Here is a 26,041-nt window from a genome sequence, read left to right as displayed (position 1 = left end):
TTAATTTTTTAAGAGTATGAACTGAAAGAAATTAATTAACACGTTAAGAAACACATTAATTTTTTCCTATTCTGCTTCCTTTTAAAGCTTTTCCAATTAAAAATTTAAAAACCCAACTTCATACTTAAGGAACTTACATAAGGAACAATGCTACAATTTAATTAAGGAAATAAGTAACATATATCAAAAACAAAGAAATGAAGTGTTCTTCGTCAATAATACAAAAATCCATAATTACTTTCGGTAAACGATATCGTAAATCGTCACGATATTCCTTTTTTTAAAGTGTTCAATGTTTAACACATATTTTATCGCCAAGCGACTATATGTCTACGCAGGGCTAAAGATAATAGAAGGGCTGGTTCACTCCTTTGAAGTAGCTCTCGCCGTGCCAATCCTCCTATTTTCTCTAGTGACGTCACTTTGGCGCAAAGCTCGCACTTTTACTTCAAGAACGGAGCGTTCGGCCTTACTAGCTCTAACTAATATTGGAGCATTTATTTTTGCGAGATATTCTAAGACATTTGTTATTTTCTATAATGACTTTCCTCAGTTTTTGCAGTGAATTTACAAGAATTTAAAACTATTATCGAAATGCCAGTTTGCGCGATTGCAACTTGAAAAAATTTTGATAGAAAAACAAAAGGAAAAAATGTAATTTTCCGAGTGTTCCCTAAAGTAAATGAACAACTATGTAAAGAATGGATTCCGAAATGACACAGTTAATATAAAACAGCAATACGTTTATTCTGTCGTTAAGAACTTTTATAAAAATTCATTATCTAAATAGAAATCGCCTCGTTACTTCAAAAAGAAAGGCAGGTGAAAAAAATTAAAAAATGGATAAAGTCAAAGAAAATTAAAATGTAAATAAAAAGTATAAATAAAATATATAGTATATAGTTGGAATTCTCCTAATTTCATTACATATTTTTTAATGTAGTTATTCCAAACATTTATGATTTTTTTTCAAAAATTACATTCTCTTAAATTTAAATATCTATAAATTATATCATCTTAAATTTAAATATCTATAAACAATTGTAAAATTTCTAATGTCATTATGAACCTAAATTATTATTTTGTTTCAGAAATTAGCGTTTAAGGTTGTTGTTTCCAAATGATTAAGTATGAACAAATTGCTATTAACGGCATATTTTAAAATCAGGGATTCTAAATTTAACTCAACTTATTGTTATAAAAGAATATGTAGATATGTCGATATATGCTTTCATTTTTCTTAATAATTAAAGTTAAAACTGAACTTTTTAAAATAAAGTATTTATAGTGTCATTTTCGCCAACTAGTAAAACATTTTTATAAGTTTAAAATGGTATTTTTTTTTAATATAATGGCCAAGAAAGTTTTTTTAACTATGTCTATGAACAGAAATAATGTGTTAATTACGTAAAGTTTGAAAGCTAATAACCGGAAAAAGTCGAACTTATTTTTACAATGCGAAAGATGCAAAGTTCTATGCTTGCGATCTCCGAGATCTGTGGACACAGTGACGTCATAAGGAGGGAAATCGTAGCTTCAGCTCTAAGAGCTGGGTGAACTAGCCTTTCTATTCTCTTTAGCCCTGATGTCTACGTGTGTTTTGGCTTTTTTCCAATGAAAAAAGTAGCCTTGACAACAACCTTAATACGAAATCTCAAAGAGAGGCACGCTTTTATACCAGTTACATTATCGAGCGAAAGCATGGAAATCCGGTTTGATGGTAAAGTTGCTATAGTAACAGGTGCTGGAAAAGGTAAAATTACAGATTTTTTTTCTGTTATCAAAATGCTATGAAATTTAAAGTAAAGTTAGAAGATTGAAATATTTTAAATTATGTACTTAAAGTAATTTAAAGAGATTTAAAGTTATGAAATCTAAGAAATTTTAGATAAGTGTTACATAGAGCAGATTTTTAACTTATTTTAAAAATATTTTTATCTATGACTTTTGAAAACTTGTGGTGTTTGTTGGTGTTTCATGTTTAAAAAATAATTATAAATAGTAGTTGCTTAACTTTGGGTGCATCATCCATTAATTACATTTTACTGTGAATCCATTTTAACGATAAAATAGTATAACGTAATTTTTACATTGAAATTTATTTAGTTATTCCGTGATTTTATGATAATTGTTTATTACTGTAAAAATTATAGTATATCAGATTTTTCGTTCTGTAACACGTTAGGGTAAGAAAGAATTTTACGGTAAAAAGCATCGGCCCCATGAGTGCCGATAAGTGCTTCTTTTCTCGTAATTTGATTCGGAAATTTCTACAGTATGGATGAAAATAAGGTAATTTTTGTAGATGCATCGAAACTTTTTTCATAAAATAAATCATTAAGTGTATTGAACCTTAACATTAAAATTACAAACGCGAAACGATTAAAGTTTAAGTACATAACTTATACTGTGATTAGACTGTTTTTGACATAAAAGTCAAAAATTGAATTATTTGGTTGGTTGGTGTCGTATCCTCTATAGAATCATATTTCATGGTGTGCTTGAATAGTTTTTGTTATTTCTATGGCATTAAAAGAATACAAATCCTCTTCTGTGGGGTAGTTTAAGAGGTGAAGGCCTGCAGCGACTGCAGGGCAGTTAAAAACATGATATGGTGTCAGTTCCACATTAAGACAGTTGCCACAGTTTTGATATTTTCTAGTCTTATCTGTAGAGATTTTCATGTTTTTATGATGTTTTGTTCTTAGTCTGATGAGAGTAGTGGCTGTCTTCCTATCGATGTCAAGATTAGTTATTTGATCTTGGGCTTTGATTTTTAAAGGGGTGAATAGTTTTGATTTTGCATAAGCATTTGCATCTGCCAACGTGGTTGGGATTGAGTTTTGATTTAGATCTCTGGCATTTTTAGCCAAGGAATCAGCTATATTGAATTATTTATATCTCATTATTAAATTTTTTTTTCTTCGTAAAATATTACTCTCACCCGTATCCTTTCAGCAATTTAAAATAATACACCTATCTCATTTGATGCATTAGATAGGTTATTTTTAATAAAGGATGATAATTATTGAATTAAATAATGAAATAAAATTATAAACTTTCACAATTTTATTTAAATTTTTAAAAATAAATTTGGGTTTTTGCTCACAGCATGTGTTGTATACTAGACATCAATGGTTACGATGTGTATGACATGAGAGAATGGCATCAAAAGACAGATGAACAAACGCGGATCACTTTTTTTTGTTCGCTGTACTGAACATAAACTGCGGAGTGGAGGAAAGTAAAAAAAATGTTTGGACTACTTAACTGTTCTATGGGGGGATACAAAAGCTGTCACAACGTTGAACTACTGAAAGATCGGAATTCTCGTCTGCCTGAAGTGGAAGGACATCGATCTTTTTGGCGATGTCTTAAATTCTACTTTTGTTTTCAGAGATGGATTATTAGCGTAGCCTTTGTTTTCATGAAGTTTCAGAAAAGCTTTGTTTTCATGAAGCTTCAGAAAAGCTTTGTTTTTATGAAGCTTCAGAAAAATAAGGCAAAATGAGTGAGATTAACACAATTGCTAAGTTGAAATATGCATAACAGTAAGTATGAGCACGATGAAAAAAATTGCGGCATACCATATTCAACCGTTAAGTTTCATCTGAAATTTTCAAATTGCTTAAAAGTTATGAAGGCTTATTTTCATCAATAATTGTCACTATTTAAGTAGATATATAAAAAAAAATAATTAAAACAAAAGGAATATTATAGGAAGGTAATTTGATAAATTTAACAGAATAAACAGTTGCAAAATAAGCTTTCATGTCCTGACAGGAAATATTTGGATTGACAGTGCCTTGATAAAAAGGATAGCATTCGTAACATTTTCGATACATTAAATTTTCATCTTAAGTAAAAAGTTATGTTTGAATCAATTTTTAATAATTTTTCATCTGTATTTTTGACATTATTATTCTCTTAACTATATTTTTTTAAATTTAAAATCCATGGAGTCTGTCATGGAAGTATGCTTATCTTTTCATATTTAGGAATCGGGAGAGATATAACAATTAAATTAGCGGAATGTGGTGCTGAAGTGATAGCTGTAAGTAGAACGCAATCAGATTTGGATGAACTAGCAGAAATTGTAAGTGCATTACACTCGAATAAGTTTTGATACGTTAACTGTTGCTACTAAGCTACTGTAATAAAATAATTTATTCCAATCACAAATTATAGGCAACTAAGTAAGACAAATTGACAAACTGAGTCAAACATATTTGCATCATGCCCATTCAGAATTTTTAATATTTAAATCTTTAATTTTTTAATTTTTTTTCTTCAAATTGCTTGCACAAGTTTAGATTTTATTTTAACAGTGAAAACAAATGTTGTAAAAAAATCAGTAAAGTTTACAGTATTTATTTAAAAAATAGTGTTTACATCCTCACATGAGAAAAAAATCACATTATAATAACTTTTGTCTGAAAATTTCAAATTTTAAATCAATTACTAACAGCAAACAAACAGACAATCAAACAATAAATATAATTCTGTCTATTTAATATATATTTATATACATGAAATATTTTCGTATATTTCGGAAATATTTATAATGATCTAAATTTGATATGCTTAATTGTATTTTAAAGAATACACATATAGTGTTGATAGTTTTTGTTTCTAGCATAAAAAAAAGCTTAATTTTTTTGTTTTAAATAAGCAATTGAAATATGTAATTCTAAAATAATTTCATTTTATTTTTCACTGCAGTTATTAAACTGAAAAGAATATATCCTCTTGAGCTGCATCACTATTTTTTTCTTTCCTTCCTTTTTGTTAACAATTTTAACAATTTTAATTTTGGGATTCGTTGTTTTTAATATGTTAATAACAATAAATAAACCGTAACTAAATTCAATGAATGAACCATACAAAAATGCATTTAATGTTTTATTAAATGAAACTCTTGAATGCAAATTAAAATTAAAGTTATAATATTACTTAATATTTGCACTTGTTTCTTGAAAAATCGGATTTTTTTCTTAATACGAAGTTAGTCTAATTATAGATATTTTACACTCTAAGTATAAATATAAATAAAGTATAAGTATAAATTTTATGCTTTTTTATAAATATATATTTCGATTGCTAAAAATTTTGAGAATATCAGCAGGTCCCCCTAAATCTACAAAATTTAAGTTCGCATTTGAGCCTTTATTTAAGTCACATAAATCAAAATTATTTTGAAAACGCAAAATTTCTAAGTTAAACATGCTCTGAGCAGATGGGAGAAAGAAATAATAAGTGTGCAATTTTTTAACAGAATTCGTAATCAATCAAAAAAATATTAAAAGCAGCACATACAAATTCACTCTTAGACTACTAAGTGCACTTCATAAGAAATAGGATGATGCTATTAAATCATAACCAGCTTAATTGGTAAAAGGTTTTTACGAAATATCGTTGCTGTTGTGACAAAAAGAATTAACTTCCGTTTCATAAGCTGGGAGGCAATATTTGTCACGTATTCGGTTTCTGAAAGTGACGTGCAAAGAGTCACTCATTTTTGATTGCCTGTAGCAAGTGCGCAAGGTCAATGATCATTTAAAAAATTAACAGAGCCCAGAAAGGCAATCAAACAGAATATCCGGGAAAACTTTTCCGTAGAGCAGGGTAACGTTAGATCACATAAAACCGAAGCAATTTCAGCAAAAATTCCCCCGACAATATTATCCATATTCTCCCTTACAAGTGTTTCTACATCTTCTATGAAATGCACTGCATGCCCACGTGCTCAAACGTTTCAAACGTGCGCATCTGTCAAAACAGCAGCCAATAATTCAATACGATATTACAGGATTACATAGTGTGAATAGTGTTACACACGCCAAAACAATAGTAGACAATACATAAGAGGTTCATTAAGTAAATTATATGAAAAAGCTTTTGGCTAGTTATTTATTGACTATACCTAATATTTCATAGGCATTTCAGTCTAAAATGTTTTTGATTGTTTGCTCATAAAACTAAAGATGTTGTTTTACTTAAAATGTCTGAAACTTTCAAATTCTTCTTCTCTTCTTTCGAATTCTTCTTCTTCTTCTGTTAATTCAGTGTCCCAATATTCGACCAGTATGTCTCGATGTTGGTGATTGGGAACAAACCAAAGGAGTGATAAGCGAACTAGGACCTGTTGACTTGCTGGTAAACAATGCCGCTGTCGGTAAAGGTCAACCTCTTGGAGACGTTGATGAAGAGTTTATCAACAGGTTTAAAAATTTCAAATTTATATTCTATTTTTATTAATAATGAAGGTGTAATGTTCCTAATATGAAGTTCTCTTTTGAAAATTACGAAGATTAGGACAATAAAATTAGAATATATCAATTATTATTATGGTTACCATAATTATGTCCAATGTGACACACATGAGCAGTGTAAGCCATTACGGATCGGCAAAATTTCTAAACTCATATCTCGAAAACTAAAAATGTTAAGAATTCTGCCGAAGTTAGAGAATGTGTCCTAATATGGAATAGGCCCAAGATAGTTCGAAAACATATTAAATACGTAAGGTATATTTGTTGCAATTTTGTACTATTTTCACTGGGGGAAAGTTCTCGACAAACTCCTAACTAGAAGACTTGCCTATCACCTTGAAAGTCAACATATACTGCATATATATATATATATATATATATATATATATATATATATATATATATATATATATATATATATATATATATATATATATATATATATATATATATATATATATATATATATATATATATATATATATATAGATAGATAGATAGATAGATAGATAGATAGATAGATATTTTTTTAAATTAAAATTGCTGAAGGAATAATTGGATACATGGATTTCATATAAAGATCATTGGATATGATATACGTTAAGACAAACTGCTTACTGTCTTAACTGCAATTCTTAATTGTTATTGTTGCACATAATTGCTAGATAGGTTCACTCTTAAATTTCAAGTGATAGGAATTTAGTTACTTAAGCCTAATACAATATTTCAATCTATGCAAATCTAAATTATGGTTTTTATAAACGAAAATATTTAGTTGTTTTTCATTTATTTTCCAAAAATAGTATTCCCGAAACTCAACTTACTTACAACTTATTAATTGCCTATTATTATTATTATAATTTACTCAAAGTTTAAATAATTAAACATAAATAAAGAAATATACCTTGCCAAATAAGGCTTAAGACTTTGTATCATTTTATTTGAAGTGAATGATTTTAAATATAAAATGAACTTGCAATATACTTATACGAATTGTTGATGAACTGTACTTTTGCATGCAACAAAAATTCTTCAATTTCACGAATTAGAAAATCCAAATTATCATAACACAATTTAAATTTTTTTTCTATTAATCATGTGTTTTTCATTCATACCAATTATATTGTTTTCATAGATAAATAATTTTTTTCTCTGTATTTTCAGCCTGTTCGAGGTAAATTTCAAGTCTATTGTAAATATCAGCCAAGTAAGTAGTTTCCATTTGATATTGAAACTGTAATATTTTGCTAAACAACCGATTTTATTTTGAAATAACAAGCAAAAGGAATTGAAATTTTAAATAAATTTTCAAATAAAAGTTTAGAAAAATATAAATAAATCAAAGCATACAGTTATGGCCGATTTTAACGTTTATGATTAAAATTCTAATTTTATTTAATACTTCAAATATGAGCATTGATTTAAAAAAATAAAAAATGAAGAATGAAAGAAATCCGAAATTTACTATTTGTTGAGATCTACTTAAGAAACTTAGATGTTTTTTTTCTTCAGAAATATATCCAAATTAAATACAAAATTTGTCAAAAGATGGCGTTAAAAACAAAGTTACTTCGTATGTTAGACCCATAGATATAATCCCCTAAGTAGTATACAGCGAGGTATAAGCTACGGAAGTGACGTCATAGTCGACCGATGCTTATTTCTGCCCAACCGGAAGTGGCTTATTTCTGCCCGCCCATAAACCGGAAGTGGCTTATTTCTGCCCGCCCATAAACCGGAAGTGACTTATTTCTGCCCGCCTACAAACCGGAAGTTGCTTATTTCTGCCCGCTTGCTTATTTCTGCCCGCCTGAAAATCGAAACTTTCGTCTGCAGCGTCATGGGGAGCTTATTTCTTTTTTTTCTTAAGCCTAATATATTTTTAGTTTCGGTTTCTGTTTTTAATTTAGTTTCGTTCTTTTAAATATTATTTAATTTATTAGTTTTTGAGGGTGGCAACACTTATTATTAGTTTTTAAGGATGGCAACACTTAGAAACTTTGTTATTTGTGGGAGAAATTGTGTATTATGAAGTTATGACGTCATCTTTTATTACATAACACATAAATGATATCATGCTTTTGATCTAGTGGTGCCATCTATGTGGAGATTTTATAAATAAAATAACTTTATATCTATTTTAATATTTAAATCTGTTTTAATATTATTTATTAAATATAATTAAGGCTGAGGATCGAACTCGCGCCATTAAAAAGCCTTCGCGGGTCAGTAGTTGGATATCATAACCACTGACCCCCGAATGCTTGGTTAGATATGTGTTAATAAGTTTAACTTTTGTATTTTGAACACGTGTATAAATAAAAACTGTTTGATATCGATATCTTAATACAGTTTAATCGATATAGTTTCACTTAACCTTTGATAGTTATTAAATAATTATTTCTGCCCCTCTTAATGTTATTATAACTTTCTCTGGATGGCAACGGTACTGACCATACACGCGTTAATTATTACATAATAAATAAATGATATCATGCTTTCACTCTAGTGGCGCCATCTATGAGGGTATGTCAGAAATAAAATAACTTTAAATCTATTTTATTATTTAATTTAAATATAATTATTTGCTGAGGATTGAACTCTTCATGTGGTGATAAGAGATAACGATAAATAGAGGTTACGAGAGTAAAGTTTTTCATTCATCATGGATCTTTTGAAGTTCAAACATCCCTTTACAGCTGTCCTCGCAGGTCCAACAGGTAGTGGTAAAAGTTATTTTATAAAAAAAGTGATTGAAAACCAAATGATACAGCCTTTCCCAAAACATGTAGTATGGTGTTATGGTGTTTATCAAAAATTATATGATGAGATGCCTAATGTTGTTTTTCAAGAAGGACTTCCATCCGATTTGAATCAATATTCAGATGCATTAATTGTGATTGATGATCTCATGAGTGAATTGGGAAATGATCCTCAATTGACGAAATTATTTACAAAATTTTCCCACCATAAATCTCTTAGCATTATTTTTGTGGTTCAAAACATTTTTCATAAAGGAAAGGAAATGAGAGAAATATCCTTAAATGCTCATTATCTTGTATTATTTAAGAATCGTAGAGATCAATCGCAAATTACACATTTAGGACGTCAATTGTACCCTCGAAAAGTTAATTTTTTTCAAGAATGTTATGCTGATGCCACATCAAAATCTTATGGTTATTTACTCATTGATTTAAAGTGTGATACGGAAGAATCTTTACGCATGCGTACTGGTATGTTTCCTGGAGATACTTATTATGTGTACCAACCTCGATAACTTCATTTCAACTGTGAATTTCAAGGAAATTAGATGACAACTTTAACCATTGTTTTTGAAGGTTTTCAACTTTTATCAACACCTATAAATAGGACAAGCACTCGAAATTCAAATCATTTGAAAGTAAGATGTCTGTATGTAATGAGCGAACATTAGAGCTCATGAAATTGATCTCTAAAACTAAACATTGCAAGTCTCTTTTAAAAAAGTGTTCAAAAAGTGAAATAAAAACTTTGTGTGAGTGTGTATTGAATGTATTGTGTGGTAATATACCACTCACGAAATCTCAGAAAAATAAATTAGCTCCTCATAAAGAAAGTTTAAGAAAACTTTCTAAGAAGAAATTGCCATTGTATAAGAAGAAAAGAATTCTTGTACAGAAAGGAGAAGGATTTTTATCATTTTTATTACCTGCAGCTATTTCTGTCATTAGTTCTTTAATTCATGGAGTACAGTAAGAAATTTGTGTTGGTTCCGGAGGATAGAGTGCAAGTTGCGGAACACTTATCACAATTGGATCAACAAATGAAGAATATTCTACGGAAAAAGGACTTAGCAGATGACGAGAAAGCAACCCTGTATTTACAAATATTGCAGAAGTATACGCACTTTTCAATTTCGAGACCGAAAAAACCAGAACCTCAAACCGTTCAGGAGGAAATTACGAACATAGACGATTCTCCAGTAGAGTCTACAGAAGATATCTCTTCAAATATCAAAAAAGAAACTGAAGACTTGGAGGGAAAAATTCTAACTGCTGTTCCAGTTCGATTTCAAGAAAAAGCTAAAGATATGTATCAATTCTTAAAAAATAATGAATCTCTCCTTTGGAACGCTAAAGGTGAAATTATTCATGAAGATAAAACTGTTCCTGGAAGTAATATAGTAAATCTTATCAATGACTTTTTGCGAAATAGAAAATCAGCTCCAGTGGGGAGAAATGTATTTTTAAAAACATTAAATGATATTCAATTACCATCACATTTAGATGTAAATAAAAAATTGTATAGTAAAAATAAAATTGTTAAGAAACCTATGATGTATGCCCGCAGAAGTGCTTGGGTGAAACTTTGAATAAAATTTTATTTATTTTATTAAAATGTATTTTGTCTTTATTGATCATTTTTTTTCACAGGTGAAAAAGTTTATATTATCAAGGAAAAATTTCACCCTTTATTAATTAATACAAAAAGTTTTAGAAAGAGGGATAGAATTTTCTGAAAAACTGGAAATTTCCTTTTTGCAAAAAATAAATATTTTCTTAAAAGATAGAAATTTTTTTATAAAAATAAAAATATTTTCTGAAAAATTAGAAAGTTTTGTTAAAAAGTTTGAAATATTTTTACGAAACTAGCAAATTTTTAACAAAAAGTAAAAATATTTTCTTAAAATAAAAAATTTTTGTGTAAAAACATAATGTTTTCCTAAAAGATAGAAAAATTTTGTTAAAACGTTTGAAATATTTTTACAAAAACAAAAATATGTTATCTTAAAAGAGAAAATTTTTTGCAAAAAACAAATATTTTCATAAAAGATAGAAAGTTTTCCTCAATAATAAAAATATTTTCTGAAAATTTTGTTAAAAAGAATTAAAAATGTTACACTATTGCCTACATAACAATATTTAAATGTAAAATTTTATAATAATGACATGAGAGACACTAGATTTAGTTTCATTCCTTTTTTATTTTCTAAACACAAATCTTACACCATATTTTTTCTTTACAAATTGATACATCTGAAAATCATTTACATATAATTGATTTGAAATATGATACATAGAATAGCCTTGACAGCGTTTGAGTAAAAAGTAAATACAATATTGTCCACATACATTGGATGTAGGTGATTGAAACACTTTGGAATTCCATAGTACGTCCGTGTAGGAAGCGGTATTCACGTTGTAAAATCCGGGAGGTTTCCCATATGAGTCATAAAACTCTAACTGTCTTTGATCATTCACAAATAACGCTAGCCAGTGAGTTCCAGGTTGTGATGAGTCATCTGAATTTGTGATAGCACATGTGTTTTCTCGGAGACTCGGAAGCGTATCTCTTGAATATACGCCTTGAAAGTAAGGTGTTGTTATCTTATCTTGCGATAAAATGTAGAATAGTTGCAATCCATCCATTCTTCAATTTCCGAAGTCGAATAAAATATTTCTTGACTTGTTAATTTCAATCAAATTTTCAAATTCGGCAAAAACGATAACGCATACTGTTTTTTCCAGTGATTTGGCAAATTTCAGTTCTAATCTCAAATTGCTATGCTTAATCAGATTTAAATGTTCTCCTGAACATAGATCTGGGGAGAGATTAAATCCAAATAATGTATTTCCGTTCCTGTAGTCTTCTCTGGAAATAAATATTCCTCTATCTTGACCCATTCGTTCCGTTCCATCAAATAAAGTTTGATAGGCACGAATGTATTGATTTTGTGAAAAGTTGAGTTCCAATGGATTATGGGGGACAGGTTGTCCATCTACATACACTCCAATAAAATTTAAATCAAAATGTTTAAAATCAAAAGGAGATTTTGTCAATGTTCCATGAAAAGCTTCATTATCTACACAACCAATAATAACCTTTTTAGGCATTTGACCCGAAAATATATTATCTTGAATAAAAGACATGCTCCCTTTAGGAATTGAATACACTTTGCATAGGACTCGATTAATGGGGTATTTTGCACTTGTTTTCTCGAGTGCTTTAGCATGTCCAAGAAGCACTCCAGGGTTCACACGAACTTTTCGAATGAATAAAGAGACATGATCCAATACTACTTTAAATCCTTCAGATCCTTGTAGACAAAATTCTGGTTTGCTTCTTATTAATTTTATTTTCAAATCCACTAAATTGAGTAAAAGACGTTCTTGATGAAATAAATCTGAATGAATGCAGCCAATCATGTCCACTGTTGCGCTTTCTTTGAAAAAAGCAGTTCTTTTATTTAAACCATCCTCAGAATCTTTATAAAATAACTCAGCAGTTAATTGAGATGTTTTGCTATCATACCCATGGTTTAGGAGAGTTTCAATATAGGCCCTATAGGGATAGGTATTACTTGAATTGGAAACTGTACGATCGTTTAAAGACACATCTACTTGAGAAAATAATGAATGTAGAAATAAATTCACAGGTCCTATAACATCATCTTTAGTGATAGCTGTATTGTTCGTTCTTACTATTTTCGCTTTCACATACAATTGTGTTTGACTGAGGTCTATGTAATCTTCTACACTTCCAGAGACATGAAACTCTACGGGAGCATTATCAAAAACGTTAGAAAGAGGATGAAATTGTATCCATTGACCATCTTGAATAACTGTTTGAGTTCCAGGTAAAGTAAAAAGTTCCAATTCCGATTTTACGCACTCAGGAGAATCTTTCAACAAAAATGCCATTTTATGGATCAAAAATATCACGTCCACTCACTTTGCGTGCTTTAGATGAAATGAATCGTTTTTGCTTCTTACGCTTCCTTTTATAGTTTCCTTTCCCGACCATAGACTGCACTTTATCAATAGCTTTTCGTGCTAGATTTTTTCCACTTTCTTTAGTTCTTGTTTTGACGGCTTCCTCAAAGTTTTCTCCAGATAATACATCAGATGCTACTCGAGTTCCTGTTTTTAAAACTTCTTTTCCAATAGTTTTACCACCTCTTACTAAAAAGGGTAGTGCTGCTCTAAATAATCGACGAAATATACCACCAAGTCCATAGCCCTTTTGGAAATTAACACCTTTATAATAGGACAAACCCGAGCCAATTTGACTCGCATAATGATCTTCGAATTTTTCAGCACAACAAACGTACGGTACACTCATCTTGACGTCTTCTCTTCAAATGAATGATTCAAAAAACGCATCGTACTATTTATAGTATTTGTCTCATGCGGAAATGTAAAACTATAATCACTTTACCACTTTCAAAAGGTACGAAATCACCTGAATTCAATCTGAGCTCCACATGGATAGTTTGAAAGGAGTGTCTCGTTAAAGGTAAGTATTGAGGTCTATCATAATACTGGCTAATTGTTTCACCATCATATCCTTTTATTCGAACGATCCTCAGTAAAGGAGCTTGCGTATCTCCGACAATTTGTGGTGAAATTAAATCTGAGTAGACGTAAAAAACGGAAAAATTAGACCATGCGTCAGCCACAAATTCGCTTTTCTGGTTACCCGTAATGACTGCATCTCGTTGAAATCCTAACAATTCGCCTAACTTCTCTAAATGAAGGCTGCAACCTTGAACGGCGTTAATTTTAACTCGTTTCGTAGCTTTATTGTAATTTATTGTAAATCGACTAGGATTTTTAGGTAAAGCAAGTTGTATAGCTGATACAATATCGAACATTGATTCATAACAGCCCACATCAATTGTTTGCTTAGCAGTCGATATGATATTACCATTATTTATCTTGTAATGAAAATAATTGTTATTTTCATTTACGTTCAGCCAAGAATGCGGATAGATGATTTCAGATAGGCCTACTTCCCATTCACCTCTTAAATCCACTGGTATCGGTAACTGCGTCTTAAAATGGGAAATTTTGTTGTTAGGAAAAAACTGCATGGAGCTATCAGAGGGTAGCGTCACATAGAAAGACATTTTTGAGAATGAGTCTTCATAGGTTAAGTTTCACTATTTATACTTTTTGAATATCACTCACCCAGGCATTAAACTTTTCAGGATAACCTAGAAATTTAACAAAATATTCCGTGCTTCCTCCTTTCTTTCTCTTTTTGATAACTTTTTCTACGGGATAATAGCCCGAGTTGACTACTTTTTGTAATTCTTCTGCATAAAAGGTACCTTCGATTGATTCATTCATTAAATCTTTCAATTTATACACTACAGGATTTCGATGAACTATTTTATCTATGACAAATAATTCTCGAGTCCAATTATTTTCATATCCTTTCTCAAATGTAAGTTTTGATTTACTGATGCGAACAGTGTCACCTACTTGAAAAACAGGGTTATCAATATTCACCTTATCACTATATAAATTATTCCAGACTTCTTTTTGATTATCGATATTCACTGAGGCTGGTTCCATTTTTATACTTCTGTGTTTGGTATGATTATAACTATGGATTAATTTAGAAATGACGTCAATATATTTTTTCGTATTATATTCTGTAAAGTATTTCCACATCTTCATTTTTAAAGTACGGTTAAACCTCTCAACAATACTTGATTTAGTTTCATTATTCGTTGTAAAGAAATGAACTCCTAAATTTTTAAGATACTGCTGTATAAGTTTATTAGTAAATTCTGTTCCTTTATCTGATTGCAGTTTCTCAGGTTTTCTTTCTCTAAAAATAGTTTTTAAAGCTGGCAATACATTTTTGGCTGATTTGTCTTTAATAGGAATAGCCCACGCATACTTTGAGAAACAATCTATACAAGTTAACAAATATTTGAAGCCATTATTAAATTTCGCTAAAGATTGCATGTCAACTAAATCAATTTGAAATTGTTCATCTATACCTCCAACAATCACTCTATTACGTTTAAATTTATGCCTCACAGGTTTATGCAAAGTATAAGAATCTTTAGTCTCTAACCATTTCTTAACGTCACTTTTCTTCACTTTACCTTTCACAGAATTATAAATAGCATTTACACCTCCAAAACTTCCTGGATGTTCAGGTTTTGTATAAACTGATGAAAGTAAATGATCCATAACCTATTTCAAAAATATTTTTTCTCTAATAACAGTTTTATTTCTAACAGTTAAAATTAACTCTCATAAACATTCTTAAAAAATAACGGTATACAATAATTTCAATAAAATTAAATAATAATACCTATTTAAGTATAAAATAGTTTTCCTTATTGTATTGCAGCAATAATTTTTTCTTCTTCTATTTTAAGAACCTGAAAAAAGTATTATTTTGAAAAAGAAAATTCATGCCTGCTGAAAAAAAGAAATCTCGTTTCCTCTGAAAACAAAAGTTCACAGTAATTTTTACAAAATATAAAAATAACAACAAAATATTTTAAAACTTAAGTTATTTTATTTGCAAAAATCATTTTTAGCAGCAGTTAATAAAGTATCTAATTTGATTTCTTTTAAAAAACCTTCACACAAAAAGTCTTTAAGGGGTTGTCTAAACAACCTTCGTTCACTTAGTTCATTATTAAAATCCAGAGCAATATTCTCCACATGTAAGTCCAAACAAGATTCATTGAAATCGTGAACACTGCACACAACCTGGTCTAGAAAGTCAGCAGATCTGTCTACTGGCTTCAGACCTTTCTTCAGTCCAATATGTTTATACAACACAATTTTCAGGCAATCTTTCATAACAGGACCCGCTTCGTTGATGTCTGAATTCTTTGGCACCACTGGACACTGTTGATGGGTGGATTCTTGAAAAATGTTCAAAAAGTCCACGGACCTGTATTTTAAATTAATATAGCCGAATGTCACACTATCTCGACACTTCTGTAGTTCTCTCCACTGTTTGAAACTGATTTCCGTCTCGTGCTTGTATACGCGGCCACTTCTGCAGGTATATTCGTCCACTAGCAGATACTTCCCCTCGTCATTCATCAGCACATAAAATTTTTCACGGGGATTAGCTGGAGGGATCTCTTCCAAAGCCATGTTGATGTCTGCAATGCCGAAGATACATGTCGGTGGACCATGACAGAAGCAAGTATTATACTGTTCAGGCTGTAGAGTTATACCATATCCTGAAGGATAGTATGAGTCTCCATATCTGTTAAACCTTCGTATATGAATGGCTGATTTCTTGTTATACGTGCTGGCCAAAACGAATAAGTCCTCACCAATTGGATAGCAATACTCTGGAAAGTTTCCCTCCTGGAACAAACCTTTCCTCTTTGGTTCATCCTAATAAAATAAAAAGAAACACTTTTTTGAGTCACCAAGAACAACAAACAAGCAAAACCTAATTACTGTTTAGACATTAACTACATTATTTCGATCTACTATTTCTAAGTAAATTGTATATTAATATATAATGCAAAGTTTAAGAGTAAAATATAATTTCTAAGCAAATTGTATATTAATATTTAATGTAAAGTTTAAAAGTAAAATATAAGGATAAGTTTCGAATAGGAGTGTTAAAAACATTTAGTAAAAGAAGTTAAAAATTATGTTTAGCCTGGAAAATCTATTAACATTAAATAAAAATATTATTACACATGAAGATAAAATAAGGGTAAAAAAATATAGAAGTACTTACTTGAATTTCATCGTGTTTTCTTTTTAATGAAGAGTTGGCTTCCATAACTATCTAAAGACTGTAAAACTCCACTTAAGAAATAAATATTAGCAATTTTCACGAAGTAACTACATACGCCAGAGCAAAGGAACTTGTTATATACGATAGGGAAATTATAATCAACACAGTATTAATCGTTGCCAACAAAGGAAATATAACTCTAACAGCCAATCAGAAAAATATGAAACTGTCACATGCTTAACTACTTACCAGCGCAAGTGAAAGGAACTGAATTCAACACACACGTCATAGACCAAGATCCAACTTGTTATACCTTATCAGAATGACTCGCTCTGTAATCAGTAGTTGTGTTATCACACAAAACACGTCACACAAAACAGGCGTATGGTCAGTACCGTTGCCATCCAGAGAAAGTTATAATAACATTAAGAGGGGCAGAAATAATTATTTAATAACTATCAAAGGTTAAGTGAAACTATATCGATTAAACTGTATTAAGATATCGATATCAAACAGTTTTTATTTATACACGTGTTCAAAATACAAAAGTTAAACTTATTAACACATATCTAACCAAGCATTCGGGGGTCAGTGGTTATGATATCCAACTACTGACCCGCGAAGGCTTTTTAATGGCGCGAGTTCGATCCTCAGCCTTAATTATATTTAATAAATAATATTAAAACAGATTTAAATATTAAAATAGATATAAAGTTATTTTATTTATAAAATCTCCACATAGATGGCACCACTAGATCAAAAGCATGATATCATTTATGTGTTATGTAATAAAAGATGACGTCATAACTTCATAATACACAATTTCTCCCACAAATAACAAAGTTTCTAAGTGTTGCCATCCTTAAAAACTAATAATAAGTGTTGCCACCCTCAAAAACTAATAAATTAAATAATATTTAAAAGAACGAAACTAAATTAAAAACAGAAACCGAAACTAAAAATATATTAGGCTTAAGAAAAAAAAGAAATAAGCTCCCCATGACGCTGCAGACGAAAGTTTCGATTTTCAGGCGGGCAGAAATAAGCAAGCGGGCAGAAATAAGCAACTTCCGGTTTGTAGGCGGGCAGAAATAAGTCACTTCCGGTTTATGGGCGGGCAGAAATAAGCCACTTCCGGTTGGGCAGAAATAAGCACCGGTCGACTATGACGTCACTTCCGTAGCTTATACCTCGCTGTATACTACTCCCCTATATTAGTCCCTGGTTAGACCAGTCTCAATGTGTTTTTGTATGAGTGACTGTTAACTTTTTTTTATCAAAATGCAGCCCACTATAGCAAATAGTGTGATTTTTAAAGCATTCTACCGACAGCTATTGACGAACTATTAAGTTAATTTTGAAACTTAGTGAGAGGAATCCTCGTTTCTTAAGTAGTCAATCGAACAAACCTATCTCTTTCCATTTTTTTAGTTGTTTTTTTTTTAATCGTCTTTTAACTTTGGGGCACCCTATAAGAAATGCTTGTAAAAAAGTGTGAACCTTTTTAGTATCACAATTTTCTTGTGTCATTATGCCCCACTTACTGCTCCAATTTTTGTTTCACAACTTCAACTTGCTCAGTGATGTAAATCCATGCGGAGATTTAAATTTAAAAACTTCGAATTAAGAGATAAGCTTGAAGCAGAATAACCTTTCGTAATATTGAAGGAATTACAATAAACTGTATTTCAGGAGGTCTTTAAAGGGATGAAAGAGAAAGGTGAAGGTGGATCGATTGTGAATATATCTAGTATATCCAGCTTAAGGGGTTTTCCTAATTACGGGGTTTATGGAGCCACTAAAGCTGCCACTGATTCCTTAACGAGAAACATGGCTGTGGAATTTGGACCTTACGGAGTGAGTAATATTTATCACCACGCATTCAAAATATATATACATAATATTTTAAACAATTCGATATTTTATAGAGATATTTCATATTTTATGTGCTTTATATGTTCATAAATTAAATATTTTATTTGTGACAAATTTTTTGTAGAATTTATTCAACTTGCCTAATTCGAGCATGGGAATTTTAAATCTAAAAATAGTTTTGCTCCAATTCCTTTTTATTTTTAAAGACTAACGTTTTTTATCTATTTTTGTTTAAATGTTATAATGTTAATGTTACAATGCTAATGTTATAATGTTAATGTTATAATATTAATGTTATAATGTTAATGTTATAATGTTAATGTTATAATATTAATATTATAATGTTAATGTTACAATGTTAATGTTATAATGTTAATGTTATAATGTCAATGTTATAATGTTAATATCATAATGTTAATGTTACAATGCTAATGTTATAATGTTAATATTAAGGGCTGTTACTTAAAAGCTTAGGGGAAAATGTCTAAGAAGTAATACAGAAGATTAAAGAATTAATTTAGAATGATCAATTATAAAATACTAGAATTACAATATCCTATAAACGGATAAGTAACATCTTATTAAGAAAAATGGCCAAAAAGTATAATGGTAAATAGATTGCGTTGTCGAAATAAGCCTAGACTAAATTAACCTGAAAGAAAAATAAATAGACGCTGAAAAGGAATGGATTGCTTTGAGTTAAAAAGTACATGAGACAGATAAAACAAATACTGAAATGTTAAAACTCACCATGTTTATTCTCACTAAATTATTAAAAAAAATGTAAATTATAATATTATCAACAAAAATATCGCCACACAGGCCATCACTTGTAGATTCAATTTTACACAAATAAAGATGAAAAAGGATTATCTTCTCACAAAAGAAATTGTCGGCATCTTAAAACTTTTACAACAGGACTGCACGCCTCCCTGATGCACCGAACGTACATCAGGGGGCCCAAAATCAACTTCGAATGAATGTTCTAAAACAGGGGGAAAGAAAAGAATCCCTCACTCCCACGCTGCCATTACTTTTTGTTGAATTCTGTGGCACTTCGGGAACTCAGCTGACAGGTGTCGCTGCGGGGGAAAATTCAGCCTAACCTCGTGACGTCAGTTCTCCAAAGCTGCTCCTCGAGATAATCTGCTCCTTTAGGATCAGTCTATGCAATTTCTTTCTTGTTGCAAAGCAATACTTCTAGTCTTACATTTTTGCCACTTATGTCTTTCACTCAAAGACATTTTTTAAGATTGTTAAACAATGTTTAACAGTTAATGTTATAATGTTAATGTTACAATGTTAATGCTATAATGTTAATGTTATAATGTTAATGTTCTAATGTTAATGTTACAATGTTAATGTTATAATGTTAATATTATAATGTTAATGTTACAATGTTAATGTTATAATGTTAATGTAATGATGTCAATGTTATAATGTTAATGTTGTAATGTTAATATTATGATGTTAATGTTACAATGTTAATGTTATAATGTTATATTATAATGTCAATATTATAATGTTAATGTTATAATGCTAATGTTATAATGTTAATGTTATAATGTTAATGTTACAATGCTAATGTTATAATGTTAATGTTATAATGTTATTGGCACGATTATAGTCCATTTTTGTTAGTTTATTTTAGTTTAAAAGCGTCATACACAGCAGGGAGTCACATAAATGTTGCGCTTCCAGTAGCGGATGACATTTCCGGGCTTCGGTTCTTATGTAGTTTTAAACCTAATTTTGTGTCATAACTCCCCAAGAAGTTGTTGCGTGTCTCCCTGTTATATACAACGTTTTACACTTGTACATTTATACAAAAGAAGTATAAAAATGTAATTTAAAGAGAAACTATAGCTTGGAAAAAGAATCTGATTACGAATATGAAATATCCGATACGAAAGTATTCACGATTTGTTAAAAAATCTCATGTAACAGAAAACATTTAAAAAAAATTGTTCCCCAATTTTATTGACGAATTAGAACTATAAAACATATTTGTAATAGAAAGCGTTTCGTAATTTTCAATATTAGTCTTCATTTCTTCATAAAATAAGGTATTTTGAGACTTCTTAAAGCTACATGTTGATATACGGAATAAGCTTGTAAGTAGTTCGAAATTTCAAAACTTAACATAGATCTTATTGAATATACTCCTACATTTATATTTAATGAAATTTCTAACAGAATTTCGTTCTTAATAAAAGTTCTCCTTATTGTATGCATTCTTATTCAATGCAAATATACATAAAGAAATTTTTATTGAGTGTGATATGTAATATAATTTCATTGAATGCATTTCTCTTCTTATTGAAATGAAACCTGAATTTTTAAATAATTAATAATTTTTTAATAAATTGATTTTTAATAAAATTAATTTATTAATGCGAACAAAATTAATCTAGTCAAATTAATTACTGAGAGACTTGTACTTAAAACGTATATATAAGTTTTATCATGAATTAACTCATATTTTGTTCTTAAATTAATTTGCTAGAATCCAACAAATATTTTCTTTAGTATAAATAATTTCTTTATTATTAAACACCGTCTTTATATATACACAAAGTTGTGATGTACACACCTTCATAAAAATATTAAATTAAACAATGTAAAAAAATAAATTGAATAAACTATCCACATTGCGATTTCATGTACAGTTTTCGATGTCTTTAAAAATTGTACTGTTAATTTTTCAGGTTAGAGTGAATTCCGTCAACCCAACCTTTGTGCGTACAAAAATGGCGGAGGAACTTTTAAATTCAGGAGATGCACTTATCACTGCAATGAAAGAAAGAACTCCTCTTCGAAGATTTGATGGTAAGAATAATTAATATATAATACGAAAAAAAGAAATTTTCTGATAATGAGCTGAGGAAAAAACGCATGAGGAAAACTACCACAATATGGTAAAATATATCGAGTTTCTAGTTCACCGGGAACACCAAAAAGCTCGGTAATTTTTACTGTCGCACTTTGAGTTTTTGTCGCACTTTACTTTCGCAAGATTAACAATAAAATCTGGTTTAATAATATGCGATAAAATTTGGTAATTTTATCACGATCTCTGAAAGCATGGCACGAAAAAACTTATTCGGTTAAATGTATTTTTCAGTTTTTTTTTCTTATTTTTTGCTAAATGTATGGTAATAAGAACTGTAATTTTGAAGACAAAACTTTCTGGTAAACCGCTACTATATCAACAAAGAATATAAAAAAACTGAATGGTTTAAATACCGTAAATTTTGGCTGATGAACATTTTTACCAGAAATATCAGTACTATACATGCAGTAATTTGACCAGAATTTTTCTCCGTGCATAATGGGTCATAATATATTATAACGCATTATAACATTTCGCAATATTATAAAATTTTACATACTACTGTAACTTATATAATTATAAGCGACTGATTCGATTTTAATCGATATATTAATTCAAAAAAAGTACGCTCTTGTGCTTGATTTCGTAACTTAAAATATAGACTGCACTAGTTAATTATCATATTTGAGGTCAGGCTCTCAAACCTTCAGTTTTAGTATCGTATTTTATTTTATAACCGCTGTTGAACAGCCGACCCAATTTTTGGGTTTATGACTACTAAAGTTCAACTACGTAGCCTTGTAATTTTGAACCCAATCCAGAAGACAAGGGAACTCCTGGATCAAGTATTGTGAAGAATTTGCCTTCGTGGGGGACTTTTGGAAGGAACTAAACCACGTTTGCGTTACATGAAGAGGAAGATCACGAGAACCTACCGCGGTTAGCTTGACGGCAAGGGGACTCTAATCAATGATCCATCTACCACTGAGGATATTTCACGTCATCAGTGTGGTTGGTGCAAATCGGGTGCGTAATTCGTATCGACCAGCCATCGCCGGGATTCGAACCTGGTTCACCTCATTGGAAGGCGAACGCTCTATTACCTGAGCCATCGCGTTGCTTCATTTCAGTATGTGCAAATTCGGTCATTAGATTGAACGTTATTCATTCTGATTTTTTAATATATTTATTTGTTTGTCTTTTATTTTGCGGAAAGGAGAAAACGATAATTTGAAACACAAAATGTATTTTTTAGTGAATAAGCATGTCTTACTGTTGATGAACTTCGATTCTTTAACACCATAATAGTTTATCGTAGCTGTAGCGTTTATCGTAGCGTAATTGGAGAAATATTTTTTTACAAATATTTTAGTAAGAAAAAAGAACGAAAATTGCAGGCTCTTGAATCTAAGGCTCTGCATAATAAAAAATTCAGGATAAAATTACGGTAGAAAGTACAGGCACCTCGAATACTGCATGTTTAGAATCCATTTTTACTATAAATATTAACAATATTATTTATTTAATTATAGTTATTCATGGTTTTTACAGGGAATAATACTAACCCAATTATATATCACATTTTTTTTCTCTTAAACTTCACGGTAAAAATGGATTATACAGTAAAAAGTAATGGCGCTTTCAGTGACGTTACTTTTTTCTGTAATTTTATTTGCAATTACTTACAATGGGATTAATATTAAAAAAAAATTTTGAATATTTTTTAGGAACTGTAGAGCTTGAAAAGTTATTTTCTTAATTATGAGGTTTAATCATTTTTACTTAAGATGAATTTATGTTCAAAATTTGAAGAAAATGCGTTGAACAGTTTCTTAAAATTAGGAAATCAGTCATAATATTTTTATTTTACTTTAATTTTGTAATTTTTTTAATTTTTTAAACTTATGAATCAATTTTCTCATATTTTCAAAAGTATAGATAATATAAAGATGAATGGCAAGAAAATAGATAAATCACAAGATAATTTGACGTTAAACTTATGAAATCTTACGGTTAAAAGTTTTCGATTTTCATTAAGTTAAGCTATAAAAAATAATAAATAGTTGTAGATGAGCGAGTTTTATGAAACAGCCCTATAATTTTTTAAACAGTGTAATCGAAGCCTGAAATATGTTGAGAAACAAAATAAAACTACAAATAGCATTAAGGGTTCTGCACTCGACTACACTACACTTATACTACTTCTACACTGACGGACTGTACTTAGAAACACATTTCTTCCAGATTTTATGAGTCAAAAATCTGATGTCAACCTTAAATGATTCAGAGCAATCCCTGATAAAAAAATATCAGTGATTACTATAGCGAGCACAAATGAATTATATTTAAAACTTGTATTTCGAGACATTTAGATTATAGTTATTACGTAAGCATTCAAAGGTCCAATCAAAAATATTTAAATAAATGAGTTTTTGATTTCGCCGTGTACACATATCAAAACTACAATACAAATTTTTGCGTTGTGAACTTCATTAAATATACTGTTAGTTTGTTAAATATACTTCCCTCAAAAACGTGGATAAATTTAGTTGCAAAATATTGCTTCATTAAAATAATAAAATGTTTAAAGTAATGTATATTAAATAGATATAAAAGAAACTTAATAAACTTGAAAATTTAATAATATATTTGCTGTATAATGTTAATAAACTATCCCAATTAAAAAATTAGCCATGTAAACTAAAGAGTACATTTTAGATATACTTCATTCAAAAGATCTGCTGATGCTTTAATATCAAATGTTTAAAGTAATGTGTATCAAGTAATTTAAAAATGCATTATCAAATTTTCAAATTTAATAATACATATATTATTTATAAATTAATATATTATTAATAATTATTAATAAAACCAATCCAGACCAAAAAACAATCATCTAAACCAAAAAACAGTTTTAAATTATATTTCACTCCATTCTACTGATTATTTTTGATTGATTATTTTTTATTGTATATATATATATACAATGATGAAACGCTTAAAGTATTGGGCAGGAAGTAGTTATAAAAACAAAAATCTGAATTTGTAAACATGCAAATTATTCTTCTAACTTTTATATGTTTCACTTGCACTCATATATTTTGATGAGTCAATTAACATTTTATTCTTTTACAGAAGTTGAAGATGTTAGTTATCCAGTACTATTCTTGCTAAGTGACAAAGCAGCGATGATATCTGGTTTGTCGATACCAATTGATGGTGGCTTTTCTGTCACATTTTAAAGCGGCACATCTCACCTCAAAATAAATAAAACGCACAGATTCGCATCTTAGTTGTAATACATTATCTATAAGTAAATATGTCACGTTATATGTTATTTAAATTGCTATTTCGTTTGCCATGTTCTAAATTCAAAGTTATAAAAACAGATTGATCATATAGGAAATGCTTATCTGTTACGTGTGTAACTGCTACAATTAGTTGATTAACTAACTTAATGAGATCATTTGCTTATATTAAGCGTATGAAAATTTTATTTCGAGCAATAAATATGAAACAGTATTAAAAATTGTTTTTCTTTTCTTTTAATTTTAAATAAATTTTTCGAATAGAATTACAAAAAATTATACAATTCGACTATGACTGATTGAATGACTAATAAAGTAAGTCAAGAAACAGGATTGTTATTTTTCTTACTGTACAATGACATGGAAATACTGAAAAATGTGTAAATAAACTTTTTTGAAAGACAGTTGGTTATTTCTGTACAGTAACGCGAGAGCAACGTTAAAATTTTCGTATCAAATTGCAATATAAAGTACCTGCACTTTGGAAGCATTATTTGTAAAATACATTTCACCGTAAAATCCATTTCTACCGTAAAATATTATTATTGCAATGATATTTATTTATCAAATTAGAGTAGTTCAGTGATTTAACGGTAAGTATTACTATAAAATTTATGGAATATCGTAGTTTTTCTTCCGTAACATGTTCCAGAGAAAATGGATTTCGCGATATGAAGTACCGGCACTCTGGGTGCCAGTTCTTTTTGCAGTAATTCGATACAAAAACTTTTTTCATTGTAGTACCTTGAAAAGTGCAAAAACATGGATAATCTGTGCCTGGGAAGTGATTATAACACTAGATGTTGCTTAAAATGTTTAATCATAGATATTTTATAATTATTTTGAAATAAAGCAAAAAAAGCTAATTATTGGAAAGAGCAATTAAACAGAGAACATCTACTTATGTATTTTGTCCATCGTAAAACCTTGAAAAGTGCGTGAAACGTGGACAACCTGTGTCGGGGTTGTAATTATAACTCTAGAGGTTGCTTAAATTATTTAATCATATGTATTTTATAATTATTTTGAAATAAAGAAGAAAAAAGATAATTATTGGAACGACCAATTAAACAGAGAACATCTACTTATGTATCTTGTATTCCGCAATTACAACAAGCTAGTTCACCCTAGCTTGTAATTGTTCATAAATTGTTATTATTAAGTTATGAAAATTTCTTTTTTTATAAAATTAAATATAACTGTGCAATAATAGTACAATGTTAGATTAAAAAAAAGAACACATAACACATATT

General features: G+C 29.5%; 3 protein-coding genes across 3 annotated transcripts in view; 1 reads left to right on the top strand and 2 right to left on the bottom strand.

Moving 5' to 3' along the window:
• Positions 1-26,041, bottom strand: part of LOC107444822 (L-xylulose reductase) — a 100,703-nt gene that overhangs the window by 39,328 nt on the left and 35,334 nt on the right. The gene's annotated exons all lie outside the window — the stretch shown is intronic.
• On the top strand, positions 1,593-25,192 carry LOC107456468 (L-xylulose reductase). Its single transcript, XM_087157205.1, has 7 exons — positions 1,593-1,753; positions 3,999-4,096; positions 6,067-6,221; positions 7,437-7,479; positions 18,465-18,629; positions 21,356-21,476; positions 24,616-25,192. The coding sequence occupies exons 1-7, from the start codon at positions 1,615-1,617 to the stop codon at positions 24,720-24,722; spliced, it is 828 nt and encodes a 275-aa protein (XP_087013331.1). The 5' UTR covers positions 1,593-1,614; the 3' UTR covers positions 24,723-25,192.
• On the bottom strand, positions 14,292-16,878 carry LOC147815178 (uncharacterized). The gene is made up of 2 exons (XM_087157204.1): positions 16,773-16,878; positions 14,292-16,417 (listed from the first exon to the last, which is right to left on the bottom strand). The coding sequence occupies exons 1-2, from the start codon at positions 16,815-16,817 to the stop codon at positions 15,575-15,577; spliced, it is 888 nt and encodes a 295-aa protein (XP_087013330.1). The 5' UTR covers positions 16,818-16,878; the 3' UTR covers positions 14,292-15,574.

Source organism: Parasteatoda tepidariorum, chromosome 2 (assembly GCF_982258835.1).
Source record: "Parasteatoda tepidariorum strain Cologne lab strain chromosome 2, Ptep-v5.0, whole genome shotgun sequence".
Lineage (NCBI taxonomy): Eukaryota > Metazoa > Arthropoda > Arachnida > Araneae > Theridiidae > Parasteatoda > Parasteatoda tepidariorum.
This window is presented reverse-complemented; position numbering and strand designations above follow the sequence as displayed.